Source organism: Pelodiscus sinensis, chromosome 24 (genome assembly GCF_052426305.1).
Source record: "Pelodiscus sinensis isolate ZL-2025 chromosome 24, ASM5242630v1, whole genome shotgun sequence".
In the NCBI taxonomy this organism is placed as follows: Eukaryota; Metazoa; Chordata; order Testudines; family Trionychidae; genus Pelodiscus; species Pelodiscus sinensis.
Genome location: NC_143075.1, coordinates 17,492,298 through 17,508,456, shown reverse-complemented (window position 1 = coordinate 17,508,456; position 16,159 = coordinate 17,492,298). Strand labels below are relative to the sequence as shown.

The window sequence follows — 16,159 nt, the reverse complement described above, 5'->3', positions numbered from 1 at the left end:
GAAAGCAGCAAACGGTGCACTTCCCCATTGCCCCCTGACAAAGGGGAGCAGCCAGCAACGTCCCCATTCGTCTCTCAGGGAAGGACTGTGAGAATGCAGAATGGATGCCCAGGAGGCTCTATCCCTTTCTATTGTATCCACATGGGCCAGTTGGGGCTGTGTTCTCCTTGGAGGTCTCTGTCTGAGATATGAATAGGAGTTACTTGAGTAGGGTGGCTTGCTGTAGAGGTGGAAGGAGGAGGAGGGAGCTGGGCCCAAAAGCACAGCACTATGTAGTGCTGATAGCAGCCATGCTGGTCCTGTGCGCTCCATCTCCTGCCTGTGGGGAGGAGGCAACCAAATCCATGCTCAGGAACGTGGCTGCTGGTGCAGGCTCTAGAGACACAGGCCCACTCCTTCATCTGGCACGGTGCCCTCATGGCATCATTCCCCTCCTGCGGGTGGGGGCTAGGGTTGCCAAGTGTCTGGTATTCACCCGGATAGTCCAGGCCAGGAGGCGAAAATGCTGGGCACCTGGCAACCCTACAAACACTCAGTGCCCAGCCTCCCCTTCCCCCAAACTCCCCTCTGGCCCCCAACACCCCCAGCCTCTCTGCTTACCTGGTTCACAAGGCTGCCAGCACAAAATGGCTGCTGGCTAAAAGACCTAGGGAAAGCAATGCTTCCCCTGGGTCTTAGTGCTCCCCTGTTCCTATCCCTGCACTTAAGGGGGACATGCTATTTTAATGCTGTTTTATTTAAAAAACATTTTTTTGGCTTAAGTCCTTGGAGACTTTTTTTTCCTTTTGCTCAACAACTTTGGTCTCCCTTTTTGCCCCTTCAACAGAATTTTTTCCCTGTGTTTTTCCTAGTGGGAGCTAGACAAGGAGACACAGATCTTTCCTTTTGCCTCTCTCGGCCTACCTCGCTCCCTGAAGCCTTCAGGCAAAAGGGAAATGGACCATGGGGTTTGCCATCTCTCCAGTTCGTCTAGGCTCATTCCTTTTTTGAGGTGGCTTCAGGTTTCAGTGTTTTGTACCTCAGAGGTGACAACCCTAGGCGGTGTCAGAGGGGGCAATCCCCCCAAAAGGGACATGCGGGTCTGGGACACAGTGGGGAGTTAGCTGGAGACATCCTAGAGGTGAAATATGAGTTTGGAATTGGAAAAAGTGGAGAAAGCCTCCTTCAAAAGAGCCCAGGATAACCCCTGGAGAGACAGATAAATTTGAGGGAATGCCAGAGGGGGCAGGGTATTTCCCACTGCCAGTGACTTCTTGCAGCTTGGGGCTAGAGCCAGCAGTGCGGTAAGGCTGAAATACCCAGATCTGTGGGTCTTAGCAAGATGCAGAATGTGGCTGTAAAGAGACTGCTTTCCGTGCTGCTGTTTGCCTGGTGAAGCTGGCAACCTCTTACCGGAGGCCAAAAGCTTATGACAGGCTCAGCCAAAGAGCAACAATATATATCACCTTGAATCAGTTTATTAAAGCCAGTGCTGGTATGCAAAGAATACAAAGTGGCTGATCCGAGGCTGCCCTGTATCCTTTTGCAGGCAGAAAAGCGGCTGGATTTCAAAGGAAGAAAAACAACATTGGGCCACATTCCCACCGGTGTGTCCCCACTAATGTCAAAGCACCTCTCAAGCAGAGCCTGCATGTGGCCTGTTGCTTTTTGACATTTGGAAAGGGGAACACTATGTTAGTAATGCGGCGGTGTACTGGGAGCAATCTGAAAGACTTGTAAACTAGATCTAGTCACTCCCACCCCCACTGATTACCACAGTTCAGAGAAGTATAAAAGGGTCTCCCAGGCCGGCTCTACTGTCCCAACTGAGTTATGCAACTAGGCTCCCTCAATGCTTAACTTGGAGAGGAATATAGGTACAGGACTTCATTGTGCAGGGAGGTCACCCTCTGCATTCTTCTAAACCAGCTCCTCATAAAGGATACGTGCGAAGAGGGCAATTTGTTTGTCTCCCAAGTGCACCAGGTTGCACTCACTGGTGTGGATTTTCATTAAAAAATGTAAAGTGGCGAATATCACTGGCCTTGCTTGCCAGGGGCGGGGCACTCACATCCCCCATTCACTTGCTTCACAAATTATCCCCTGCAAATACCAGCCTCTGACAACACTGACATTTGCCCTCACTTAAACTCCTGGCACTCCGCAGGCTTTACGTCAGGACAGAACAACTCCCAGAACATGTAAAGTTTTCCTAGCAATCTAATTCTAACAGGGGAGCAGCAGCCTTCTCCACAGGGAAAAAAAATACAATGTGCATCCTTTCTATTGGGTCACAAGTTGGAACAAGTAGACAAAACCTGAAAGTGCGTTGCTAATTTCAGAGGAAACTTCTATGACCTGTTCCCGCAGCCTCTTCTAGACTCCTTCTCCGACAGGCTCATAAATATAGAACCTCTGTCTTCGATTTATTCCAGACCCTCTCTCTTGACATCTGGCTACAAGATGGTGGCACTGAAATGTGCAATAGTGATATAGGGATTTTTAAAAATAAGGGTGGGGTGAGGAGTGGGGCGGGTGGAGAGTGCGAGGAAAACCAATATTAAAATAAGTTGAAAGGCAGACATTCTTTTGAGAAAGCCTGAAGGCTTCTACAAAGCATGCCTACATCAGCCGTGCGTCCAGCTTCCCCAATGCCAACCTTATGTTTGAGAGGACAGACAACCTCAACACATTGCAGAGGGATCTTCAGTAAAACAAAAGTCTTCAGAATGCATCCAGACCAACGAGGAACTATTTCATAGAAGTGTTCATAAAAACATTCCTTCTCTTAGCACCAGAGGGAGGCCTCTTGCCCAACTAATTCTGAAGAGAGAAGCCAATGTTTTCCTCGTTATTTTCTGTTTGCTGCATACCTCTCCCCCACTGTGACTGCTGTTTGACCTGCTGTCCACTCAGAGACCCGGAGGGGAGGAGAGAGCTAAGGGTGTGTGTGTGAGGGAGAATCTCGGGTGGCATCCTAGTTAGAAAGTAACAGGCAGCACTTAGCATGCGGAGAAGGAGCAAATCCATCTGCGGGCAGGGATGGGGGGCTCACTACGTTCTGTGAAATGCCTCTTTTACCCCCTCTTTGAATTGGCATGTCAAAGCCCAAGTCTACCCCGGGGAAGAAGTTGGCCTCAGATACACAATTCCTGCTACATGAACAGCGTAGCTGGAGTCAACATACCTTAGGGTGAATTTCTGCAGTATCCCCATTGTGGGAAGTCCACGGGAGAAACTCTCCCATTGACTTCCCTTACTCCTTGTGACCCGGTGGAGTATCAGGGTAAACAGGGGTGCCATCAGTGATCGATTTAGCACGTCCTTACTAGACCAGGGAGATGGATCTCTGCAGTGTTGATCTCCTGGTAAGTGGAGGACTGCTTGTGTGAACAGGGGTATTCTAAGGAAGGCCCTAAAGTTTGTTCATTTCCAAGCCAACACTAGCTAAAATGAATGGAAATGTAGGGATTATTGCTAAAAGGAAATTATATTTCACCATAAATGAACAAAAGTATTCAGAAAGACAATTACTTTCCATATATGATTTCAGTGGCAGACGAGATATTCTGCTATTCCGATTGTCCATCTCATGAAATACACTTATTCGCTCATCTGTCTGAGCCTCCCACTTCAGCCTTTCAACAGGCAGAAGTAAAGACTTGCTATGGCTAGCTCTGTCCTTGACACAGAGGGCTTCTTGGGTGGCTCTTGAGAAGACCAGCTGTTTGCCCCATTCCAAAGACACAAAAGGACTTTGAGGAACAATCTGCTCCAAAGGCTGCAAAGCATAGCCACCCTAGCAGTGGGGTCCCACTAAACAACCTTAGCTAGTAACCCTGCAAAGCCATTTAAAAAAACATTTCTCATTCAAAAATGCAGAACTGAAATTAACACTAGCTGCTCTTCCCAGAGTGGGGAGCATTGTGCGGCTCCCTGCTCGGAACAGCCTAAAACAATTACATCTTAAAACTATGAGCAGATTTAACAATCAGACTCTAAAGAATTAAAACATTGTACAAACATCTCCAATTTTTTTGTCGTTCTTCCCAAAAGTCCAGTCAAGCTGGGCAGTCCTGTGCAAAGGTCGTGTTGCTATGGATATGACCAGCAAGAAATGTGTTGCCCGAGAGCAGCACAAGTCATGTGAGCAGGGCAGGCTGAAAGCCAAGACCGTTGATTCACAATCTTGCCAGGATGTTGCTGCCTGTGTTGGCTTCACTTTAGAATGAGTCTAATTACGACCAGGTCTATGTTCTCCCTTTAAACGTGTTCATGCAAGTGTAGCTTCCAGAAAATTTGTGGATTTCTTCAAGTGCTGACTGAGGGAGAATGCTGCGGAGGAAGCAAAGGGAAAGGAAGTAAGCACACCATACAACCTTTTCATCTGTTCTAATGCGAAGACATGCAAACACACAGACACAAAAAACTGGGTGGCTACATGGCAGGAGGCAGTAATTGTTCTGTCAGAAATACCAAAGGTCCAGACTTGCAAGTGGCAGTTTCCAATAACTTCAGTGGGGCCTGCAGTGATCAGAACCTGACAGGACTTGCCCTAAAGGAGAAAGTGCTATAAAGACTCTTCCTACTGAGGCCAGGTCTACACTAGACCTGAAAGGTCAGGTTAAGGTATGCAACTACAGCGACGTAAAATACATAGCTGGAGTTTGCTTACTTTAAACCAAGCTTGGCGCTGTCTTCACAGAGGAAGGACAATGGAAACAAACACTCCCACTGGCTTCTTTTACCCTAGCAACTGCTGAGAGTACCGGCGCCACCCAGAGCTGCCCTCGGCGTTCAATTTACAAGGTCTTAACTAGACCCACTAAATTGAACACCAGAAGATTGATCTCCTGTGTGGCCTAAGAGACAGCTTGTTAGACAGGCCCTGTTAGAACAAATCAAGAAGGCATCAACCTATGCCTCAGAAGTACGGGAACTTTTTTAGAGTGAGGGTGCTAAATGGTAACCCCCCTCTATACCTTACCCCATCCATGCCCCTTACTGACCCAGGCTGGCACCACAGCTGGAGGTGACTGGGTAACCCAAGTGTGGGGCTGATGGTTGGGGACCCAAGCAGAACTGCTGAGACCCTAGGCAACAGTGGAGCTCCTAGCAGCTGACAGCAGAGCTTGCGGGACCAGTGGCTGGGACTCCATGGAGCTAGTGGTTGACACCCCAAATGTGGACTGGTGGCTGGAACCCCAATATGGGTCACAAAATCTGGGAGGTGCTTTAGTACGCCTCCATACTCCTATTTCCTGTGTCTATGCAATGTCTCTAAAATTACAAGAATCTGTTCAATATAAATTCTCAAGATTTATAATATTGATCAACTGCATATGTATCTTGCTATCTCTCTGCTTAAATATTTACCTTTTTAATCACATGATCCCAAATGAAGTGCTACTTTCCTGTTGTCTACTGTGGTAAGTGAATAATTCATCACAAATAATCTTTTTTTCTGGTTGTAAAGCATCTATGAATTGATGGAAGATTTTCTCGTGTTTATTTGGAAAGCTATTTAACATTTTTGATTTCCTAGCTGAAATCTGGGATGTGTGTCATTTAGTTGCAATTGGTCACGTCAGTCACATGGCATTGTTTCAATTCTCTGATTGGATGAGCTATATTTTTAAGAGGATTGCTGATAACCATGCTCACAGACAATACATTCAAAATATGCTTTTCCTAATTATTTCAGAGCGCGAGAGACTAGGATTCACTTTCTGCAAGCAGTTAAAAGTTCCCTTAAAAAAAAGCGATCACATACAAATAATTAATTTAGTTTACATTTGTACGCTCTCAAAGCTTTACAGAAATAGTGGTCTCTAGATTTAGAAGATTAACATTTGATACATGTTTTACAGTTCCTGGAGCCTGCGGAGGGCCTCACTAATTAATACATTTGTCTATTTGATTTTAAAAAGACAGACATTTCTTGGAAACAGATCTCAGGGTCCCACTAGTTTTCAGGGCTGAATCTGCTTCCACATTAGGGAACAGGAGGGGGAAGTTAATCCGATGAAACAAGATTAGGACAACGATACAAAGGGAACCTGGCGAAATGTTCTCCCATCCTTGACGCCTTCTGGTTTCTGTAGGAGGGGACAATCTCGCCCTAGGTAACTATTGTATCATGCGACTGCCAAACTGATTCAGTTTAGCAGACAGAAAATGGAATTGCCTCCCACCCCTGCCCAAAGGATAAAAGAGGAGTGGGTGAGGCAGCCACAGAAGAGTGAAATAGTTACCTTTTCAAAATGACAAGTACATGCATTGTCCACGGAAGGAGGAGGAAGGCTTGGTTCAGCTGAACAGCTTCTACTGTTCTCCTGGCCACAGTCTCCGGCTTCAGGGGGGGGAATAGATTGGGGAACCTGAGTGAAGAAATGACAAAGTAAATGCATTACCTGATTAGGATGCAGCACAAGCCAGGTGCTTGGGTTCTTTGAATTGCTGCTGGCATTCGACCACCTACACAACGGGCAAGGAGGAGCAGAGCGAAGATGAGACCCTGGCTCTATTATCAGAGGGGTAGCCGTGTTAGTCTGAATCTGCAAGAACAACAAGAAGTCCTGTGGCACCTTATAGACTAACAGATATATTGGGGCATAAGCTTTCATGGGCAAAGACCCACTTTGTCACATGCATCTGACGAAGTGGGTCTTTGCCCACGAAAGCTTATGCCCCAATATATCTGTTAAGTCTGTAAGGTGCCACAAGACTTCTCATGGTCCTATTACTTACTAGCCAAACCAGCAAAGCTGGGGTGGCCCCAAGGGTGAGGAGAACATCTGCTGCATTGTAAAAGAGGCCACTCCAGCTTCTTCCGCTCTCCTGCCTTTTTTTAAAAATTATTGGCAGGAACATGGATTTCCAAGTGCCAAGTGCAACACCACAGTGCACCATTCACCCAGGCCGACGATGCACTAACTCTGTGAGTGGTACTTCTCAAGAGATGCAGATGCACCCCGGTAAAGGGCTAATTTGGCCAGTCCTCAGCCCTTTGAACATGGTTAATTTTTCAGGAGCAGGGGAGAGTCCAGTGCTGTTCTTACCACAGCTGGTGGAACATTCTCCCATTCATTGAGTCCTTCAGTAGGAATACAAAAGGAACTAGGAACTTATCTTGTGGATTCCCAAGTAATTGGTAAGACTAATCTCCCCTTTGAACAACCTCAACCACCTGTTTGATTCCTCTGCTCTGACATCTATAGCTGGCTCCCCATGCAAAGTCACTTCTAATTTCTTTCTCTAGAAACACTGACAAAAGACACCCTCACATAGAAAAGGCAAGTTGAACTGTGCATGTTGGGAGCATGCCAGCAAATCAGAAGAACCAGTTTGATGATTTCTGGAGGCCTAGAGTGAGTCTACACTGCAGAGCTTAACTCAAGATAAGCTACGCAAACGGAGCTATGTCAATGGCGTATCTTATTTCGAAATAGGGAGCGTCTACACAGCACTTATTTCAAAATAGAGCACTCTTCCTCCGACTTCCCTTACAACTCGTACAATACGGGTTTCAGGAGTTGGAGTAAGAAGTCCTCCAGCTTGACCGTATTTTGACACTATTTTGAAATAACTGCCTGCTGTGTAGACATGGACTAAGTTATTTTGGAATAGCGCTAGTTATTTCTAAAGAGTGTTGCAGTGTAGACATACCCCTAGAGCAGTGGTTCCTAAACTTTTTGGCATCACGCCCCCCTTTTTGATTTTTGAAAAACCCTCATGCCCTCCCTCTCCCCCCGCAAATACCAGCAAAACTTGTTGAGCAAAAAAAAAAAAAAAGGAACTGAACAGGGCAAAACTTGATGGGGCATCACATCCCCCCAGGCAGACAGATCAGAACATCAAATTCTCTTTAAAAAAACAAAACAAAACACCAAACTGACAAACGGGTTGAGTCGATTTATTTCAATGAGCTGTTTTACTCCAGCCCCCCAAGACTGACCTTATTCTCATGCCCTGAAACATCTCTGTGCTGGTGTGGAATGGCAGGACTGTTGTAGCATTCACTCCGGGGCAGTCCAGCAAGCCCAAGGTCAGGCTTTCCATAAAGGCAAAGGAAGAGGCTTTGGAGGTGCAATAGTCAATGGCACCAGGGATGGCCGACAAGGCCAAGACAGAGTTCAAGCAAACAATGTGCCCATTCTGCAGCTCCAGCATCCGTGGCAGGAAGGCCTTGGTGGTCTGAAGAGGGGAAAAAAAACCAAAGAAACCCTTCATTAAGCAGAGATACAACAGAAATTATTGCCACTGAGAAAACAAACCTAGTGACATAATTATGCTGGGGTACACAAAGTAACTACTAGGGATGTAAAATCCCATTTAATTGGCTAACGGGGTTAAATATATTGTTAACCAATTAAGAGAGGGTGAGGGGGGACCACTCCCGCCCCCACCAGTTAACCTTAATGGGTAAGCCCCACCTGTTAAGGGTGAGGCTTACCAGTTAACCGATTACACTTTCACATCCCTAATAAGTACATTCAAACCTCATGATTCAGGCTCAGTTTGACATTGAAGGAAGCCTGGCTGCTCTGTGAGTGTTTCCAAAACGCCTCAGTTAATCTGACTTCTGACGACCACCACCAAACCTTTGTTATCACAACATTAAGCCATGCACAAAATGAAAGGCCATAAAGATCATGCTCCATTCAAGCTCAGGTGCACATTGTGTAGGATAAAGACTTCAACAGTGAGAGGAACAGTACAAATACATTATTTTTAATTGAGCTAATTGGAAACAATGAGTTTCACGCAAGCTCTCTTCCTTGAATAGTGCAGCCATGCATCTGGTTGTGTTTCTCTCATGTTCCAGATGTGCGCCAAGCAAAGAAACTCTTCTGTGCGCCTGGGATTTCTCAAAGGAAATCTGAGTTTTTCTTGTAAGTCACAGGGTGGGTTTAAAAGAGCATCAGAGACTTTATAATTACTGGAAGCCTTTAATATGATATTTTAGAAGAAGTAACTGAAATCAATTTGAGGGAATCTGTCAAACTCAATTTTTTCCTCAGACTTCTCTCCTCTGGCCTTTGCCTTTCACATTGTTTTTCCTGGCTCGTTTTCATGTCAGGCTGATCTTACCAAACAATGTTTAGAAAAGTCTAAGAGCAGCCAAGTGTTTACTGGCTGTAATTTGTCACTCTCATTTCCAAGTCTGAATTCGCTGGATACAGGAGCTTATCTTACCCAGAACTGTCCCAGGGTATTTATATGTTGTGATTTGAGTAGAGCATCGTCATCGCTGTCCATCAAGCTCTTACCATGAACGACGGCAGCATTGTTCACGAGGATGGTGATATCACCCACCTGCAGAAGGACAAAGGGGGCAGCTGATAGGTTACCGTGAACAGCTCTTTTCACAAGTACAGCATTCACTTAGTCCTTCGACTTCAGTGTGACTCCTTAGCCGTTTCTCAGTTCCTGGCATCAAGGGGCTTGTGATCTTTTTGCTTACTGCAATATTCTAAAAGGTACCCAGGTACTTAACATTTGCACAGATGAGGTCCTCTCAGTTCTTCTTTCCAAGCAGTTGCACAGCATATCATTTGGCTAATAATGAAGTTCGACACAGCTTTGAAACAAAGGCAAAGATATGTAAAAAAGTTATCCCTATTAAGAGATGCTCAAAAGGAGAAAGGCAGCTGAGGAGACGGACAGGAGTGTGAGGAGGACTAGTGTGAGATGTGTAGTTCAAAGAAGTTACCCCCCAAATCAACAGCCAATTGCCACTGTTGGACTTCGATTATAGGATTTTCTTACATGTGATTTCATAATTCAGTCTCAGTCCTATAATATCCCCAAGAGAACAGAGACTGAACCTATGATGGGATATTTGCTTTTTCACATTTATCACTAATCCTTCCATACTCAGCTTCTTGATATGATGACAAGATCCAGCACATGAATCTACCAGGAGTGATTCTCCGCTGCTTTACATTTGTGTAAATGTTTCCTCTATACAAAATTGGTGTCAAATGGGCACTAAGCGGTGATAGTGGGTAGAGATTTCTGAGTTGGTAGCACTTCATGCCTGCTTTACCCAGGTATAAATGTCAATGCAAGGTTGCAAAGCACTGGTGAATGAAGCTCTGTAGGCCACAACGGTAAGAGCAAGAAACGGAAAGGGACAGATCCTCGAGACATAGCGAGATACAGACTGTCTAGTTTCCCTTCTTTCCTAATTTGCCAGAGAACATTTCCCTACTTGCCATTGGTTGAGAGATTTTCTAAGCTCTGCCCATCACTGGATCTACCACACAGACCAACCTTTTCCCGGACAGCTTTGGCCTGCTGATAGACTTCCTCTCGATTTCCTACGTCACAAATGAAGTAATGGCACTCGGTCCCCATCATCCTGATCTCTTCTGTGGTCTCCTTCAGGCACTTCTCGGTTCGACCCCACAGGATGATCTGCCGCAAGAAACAGTTGCTAATGTAAAAGGTTTCCTGTTCTGAATCTACAGCAATTAAAAACCTGTTTCTAACTGGAACAGTTTGACACGGATCATTAATTGCATGCGCAGGGCCAGTTCTGTCACATTGTTCCATTTAGGGCCACGCTGGTTTTTAAACAAAAATATTTATGGAACACATGGGTCTAGGGAACTTCGGTGGTTCTGGTGGCAGCCAGAGTAAAGTGGTTCCCTTGTGACGGTGACTGATGTGCAAGGTCTAGGTGAAGGCTTTTTATTTGCAAGCTGGGCAACAGCCTGCACTGAAAATCTGAGCTCTGGACTGCATGATTGGCCAGAGGCATAATGCGATCATTAAATAAGCCAGGCACATGGGCAATTAAAACAATCAAAACAAGCACAATTTCTCAGCTCTAATCCTAATTTTGTCATGCAGACACGGGGTGGAACTCAGGGAAGTGGATTAAATTTAACCCTAAAAACACTGACACACTCTCTCTCACTATGTACACACTGCAGCTTACTGCTTGTCACACACTGTCTGCTACACTTTGTTATAGCTTCTGCTCCCTAGGAAGATAAAATACAGTTTAGTCAATACATGAGAAGTAACCATTTAGAATTATCGACTATGATTTTAGGTCAGTGGTTTTCCAACTGGGATAGACAAGCTCCCGTTAGGGGAGATATGAGAAAAATCTTAGAATGGCCGATGACCAATGTTCTCTCTAATCTTTTCCATCCGTGTGTGGATTTTTTCCATCCATGAGTGGAATACATTTTTATGTGCACCGAGGCATGTACAAATGTGCACCACCAACAGAAACAAAGCTGGGCTGTGGGTGCTCTGCTAATCAACGGGGCAGCATCTGAATCTCTCCTGAGTGGTTGCACAAGTGCACAGCCTATAGAGAACATTGCTGAGGCCGCATTTTATTCAGCAAGACTTGGCAATCTAATCATAGGCATATTGTGACCTTATTGCAGATGGGGGTTTGTGGTTGGCTACATTGATTAGAAAGAAGTACACAGCCTACAAAGTTTGAAAGCCACTACTCAAGGTGAATTCTCCTTTCAAGAGGATGGAGGAAGAGGAGCCAATACCATATAAAAGAGGACGAAATAAAGCAAGAAGCTTATTATAAAACAATGTTGTGGTTTTCAGGTAAAGCCACAAGAACAAGGACACTCACCATTTCATGAGTTCAATAGGATTTTTGCAACAGGTTCAGGCCCTAAGATTCCTCCTAAACCAACTTTGTCTCCGACTTGCTCCTGGGGACATTGCATCTGCTAATGACATATGCTCTGTATAACAGATCATTCCCTACAATGGGGCTGTGGGGACACTAAACACACTTCAACAAGGGCTTTTTATGTCAGAAACCTCTATTGTTACCTTTATTTATTTGGCAATTAATACCCTCAGCACTTATTTAACAAGCTGAGAGCAACACTCAAGTTAGCAAGCTTCCTGTCACAAGAATGACAACAATTCTTAATGGCAACCAGATTAAGAAATTCAGACTGTCCAACGCAGAACTGGACAAACCTGGGGCCAGCATTAGGGATGTGAATGACTAGTCAACAGGCTTGCTGACTAGTCGTTCTCCCCCCCTTGCTGCTTCTATCAGAAAGAGGCAGCAAGGGGGGCAGGAAGAGGAGGGGGTGTTTCGAAGCGGCAGCACCGTGTGTAGCCTGGGGCCAGACCCCAGGCTCCATGTGGCGCTGCCGCTTTGAAATGCTGTGTGCAGCCTGGGGCCAACTGGGGCCACTTCAAAGGTGGAGGCACCCTTATCGACTAATCGAACAGTCGATGCAAATTGCATCGATAATTCGATTAGCCAAATAATCAAAATTCTACATCCCTAGCCAGCATGTTCCTTATTTCAACGGCAGCACAGAAGTTAAAAACAGAAAGGCCCTCAAAGTTCATCATCTTCCATTTAGAACACAGCCCTGCAGCCCGTTTCCCAGTGAGGCACAGTCTAGTTTTAAAATCTCTGGAATGAACGATGGAGCTGCCACCACTTCCTATGGAGCATTAAGTCCACACCCTAACAGATCTGACAGCCAGGCAGATTTCCCCCCCCCAAAATACACCCTAAATTTCCCCTTTCTGTAAACCTCTTGGGGAGTATTTCTGTTTGCCCGAATTCTGTGAACCAATCCCCCTCCTCTGCTCTCTAAGAGTTACAAATAAACTTCTCAACCTCCACATCACTGTAAGCAACCGGAAAAGCGTCATTTTACAAAAGGGAAATTACAGGACAGCATGTGTCCCTACAGACTTAAATGACATTGACTTCCCCGAGAGCCAATAGGCAGAGTTGGAAAAAGAAGAGAATATTTGTACTGTAGGTTGTTTATGCTCACAAATGCAGTTTTCACCACACAGAAATCCCCACAGAAGATAACACTCTTAATGCAAATTACTGTTCATGATTAAGGGGCCAACACAGCTAAAGCTACATCCATAACCAGGATTAAAAACAGAGAAGAGAAGAAATTCTCAGGGCCAAAAGCTCCACCTAAGTGGGTTATTCTGCATAGGATTGGAAAATGGGGCTCACAAGAGGAAAGGCTTTTAGCCTTAATTTCCAGGCAATTTGCTAATGTCAGTAGAAAACCTTCTGAAATATAGACCTGGTTTATATGACTGTGACACCTTTTCTGGGCTCTCTGTTCAATAGAAGATCCCTTACCTGTGTTTTGCAGATCCTAGGTCTTGCAAGTCTAGAGGGCCATCCATGTCTATACTTACTGGAAGATTGACACTCAGGAGGTCGATCTTCTGGTGTTCGATTTAGTGGGTCTAGTATAGACCCCTAAAATCGAACGTTGAGGCAGCTCCCGCCAGTATCCAGAACTCCTCCTTCTGTGAGGAGTAAGGGAAGCTAATGGGAATGTTTGCCCCTGCAGTGTGGATGCCGCCACAACTCGGTTTAAGATAAGCTGACTCCAGTTACCCATTGTGCATAGCCGGAATTGTGTACCTTAAACTGACCTTCCTTATCTAGTGTAGACCAGGCCTGGATGACTAAATACAACTCTGACACCTCTTCAGATATGGCATTCAAATCAGTAAGGTCGCACGTTATGCTTAGAGTCTGCCCAGAGAGAGGTCAGTTCACTTTATCTTACTGAAAAGAGCATGCATGTAGCTTTTAAGCACCCCAAACTTGAGAGGTGTCTGGCTTCAGGGTTCAGGAAATGGCTCATTTTAAAGATAGGAGGCATTTGCAAAACAGAGAGAGGGGGATTTGGACTTTGAATGCCCCAAATTTCTGATGCTTTTGGATCAGGTTTGGGCCCCAGTAGTAAAATTTAAGCATTTTGTCCTAAACGGGTTACTAAATTGGCAGTGAAATGAGAGAGAGAGAGAGAGAGAGAGAGAGAGACGGGAATCCTCATGATACAAGGAATTCCTGTTGTAGGAAGAGAAATGTAGTAGAGTGGAGGAGACAGAGAGACACTGTTCCTTATTACATGGTGTGTCAGGATGTCGCACAGCCATCCATTCATGGGTCTGGAGCAGGGGGAGGAGGGAAGGAAAATTTAATCTCCATCACGAAGAAGTTATTGGACAGATGGTTTCCCACCCTGGAAAGAATCCAGCCCCCATGGCTTCTCCTCCACCCATTCCCGCCCCCTCCCTATAGCACTAGACACACTCTCCTTTCAAAAAATTACTGACCAGAAAATTGTTGAGGGCAGCAGCCCAGTGAGGCGGTTAATCCCCGCTGCGGCAGGGCTGCTCACAGAGGCTTCCTGCCCTGTTGTTACCTCTGGGTGACCCCAGTGGTTGGCAGTCAGAGAGGCAGGTGGAATGTGAAAGCAATCGCTTAGGCTACTGGCGGGTAGAGGTATTCTTCCTGCTAGTGGACACGTGAAATATTGGGAGATTTATGATGGCAGAGGAACTTCATCCGGCTTTCTGTTAATTAACTTTGAAAGTAGTGAAGGGCTGTGACCCCCAGGACTCGTCCTCAAGTTTGGTTTGTAAGACAAGCCCTATCGCTTTATCTTCCTTTCTTTGGCAAATCACCCAGCTCCTTATCTGGCCTGGGGAGAATCATTCCCGCAGGAGCCGCAGGCTCGGCAGACAGCACTGGACTCTTAGGAATCTTTAACTCTGAGCATTAGGGTGCTAACGAGACCTGTCCCCAGGGATGCAAGAAAGCTCTGATGCAGTGTTTCTCAACCAGTGGTACGAGTACCCTTAGGCCGAGAGAAGTCTGGGGGGCGGAAAGCTAACACAACTGCAATTTGGAGAAAATTGAATTTTTGTTTTAAGTTTCACAGCACTTTATTATTTTTGTACATTTTGCACCCAAAAATTTCATCGCACGCCTGGCTACTATTAAATTGTTTAAACAAATGTGTTGCGTTGGTAGAAACAAATGTTGCATGTCTGAAAACTGTAGGGACTGGAGGTACTTATAATTGTTTTTAAAAGTGGTACTTTATAAAAAAAATGTTTGAGAAACACTGCTCTAACATGTCCAATCCAGGACTGTGCTGGCTATTTGCCAGGAGTGGAAAATGCCCCCATTCCAGACTTAAATCCTATTTTTCCTTAGGCTGCTGGCTTCCCTAGCATGAGATAGAGCCATTGCTTTGTATACATCAGTGCGGATTTCAGCTGCACCATCCTGCGTACACAGTCCTGCCTGTGAAGTCCCCCAAATGATTTGCTCCACACAAGTTTTGACTGCACCTCTGTATCAATGAGAAAGGCAGCTGGAGACTGTTGTAACCGACCGTAGAACAACGCGGGCTGCATATGGCCCATCAGGAGGGATGTCATAAGGGTGTCCAGGGGAGGCCAAAAAGCAGAAAACAGAGTAAGAGGAGCACATGATTTTACAGGACTGAAGAAGTGGGCCTGAAAAAGGTGCTTTTTATAGGCGAGAGAGAGAGAGAGAGAGATAGATACTCTGCAGGTAGGTCTGTAGTGTCTGCCGGTTAGACCAATAATCCCAGACCTTTAAACTTCTAGGAGTGTTTTTTGCAGTCATATGAGAGCATTTTCAAAGCTTTTTAATCTACAACTCAGTTGCATTACTGACATAACCTGGGACAACAGCAGAGAACTATCACTGGGGGGGGAGGGGGGGGGCGACAGACTTGCTGGGCTCCTGGGCAAGGTTGGCTCCATGCTGGTGGCAGGGCCCCTTCCCCCCAGTCAGCCCTCAGAGCTGCCCAGAACGTGTTGTGCGGTGCTCCGGTGACAATTTAAGGTCCCGGGACTCCAGCCTCTGCTGCTGCTATGATGATAGCTGTGGCCAGGCCCTCCCACGCTCTTTTGAATTGGCGGGTGCTGGGGCAACTGCTTTTTGCAGTCGGGCCTGACTGCAGGGGGGGGTGAGAGTGCCGCGGGGCCCCGGGCAGCGAAATTTCATGGGGGCTGCCCTTTGACACGGCGCAAGCGGGGCCTTGGAAAGCGCGGGGCCCGGGACAGCCGCCCTGCTCGCCCTGCCGTAAATCCTTTTATGACATCATCAGTGATGAACTGGGCCCCCACATTCCACAAACGCAACAAATTGTGCTAACCAGGCTTTACCCATCACAGAAGCTAACAGTTTGCTAAGTAAGGGCGGGAAGAGTTTGAAAAAGAATGTCTCCTCTACCCACTCTTTATTCATCAGGGGATGTTTTAATAGACCAGTGTTTCCCAATTTTATTTGGCCACGGAACCCTTTTAAACTCAAAATAATTTTGTGGAACCCCTAATAACAGTCTTATATATGGAG

At 45.9% G+C, this 16,159-nt stretch overlaps 1 protein-coding gene across 1 annotated transcript in view; it reads right to left on the bottom strand.

Moving 5' to 3' along the window:
• Positions 1-1,441: 1,441 nt before the first annotated feature.
• DHRS3 (dehydrogenase/reductase 3) overlaps positions 1,442-16,159 on the bottom strand; it is a 52,452-nt gene continuing 37,734 nt past the window's right edge. The window contains exons 2-6 of the mRNA XM_014575889.4: positions 10,258-10,401; positions 9,178-9,297; positions 7,937-8,175; positions 6,234-6,359; positions 1,442-4,314 (exon numbers count right to left, since the gene is read on the bottom strand). Of these exons, the coding sequence (XP_014431375.1) occupies positions 4,230-4,314; positions 6,234-6,359; positions 7,937-8,175; positions 9,178-9,297; positions 10,258-10,401 (714 nt within the window). The 3' untranslated portion in view covers positions 1,442-4,229. The remainder of the gene's footprint in view (positions 4,315-6,233; positions 6,360-7,936; positions 8,176-9,177; positions 9,298-10,257; positions 10,402-16,159) is intronic.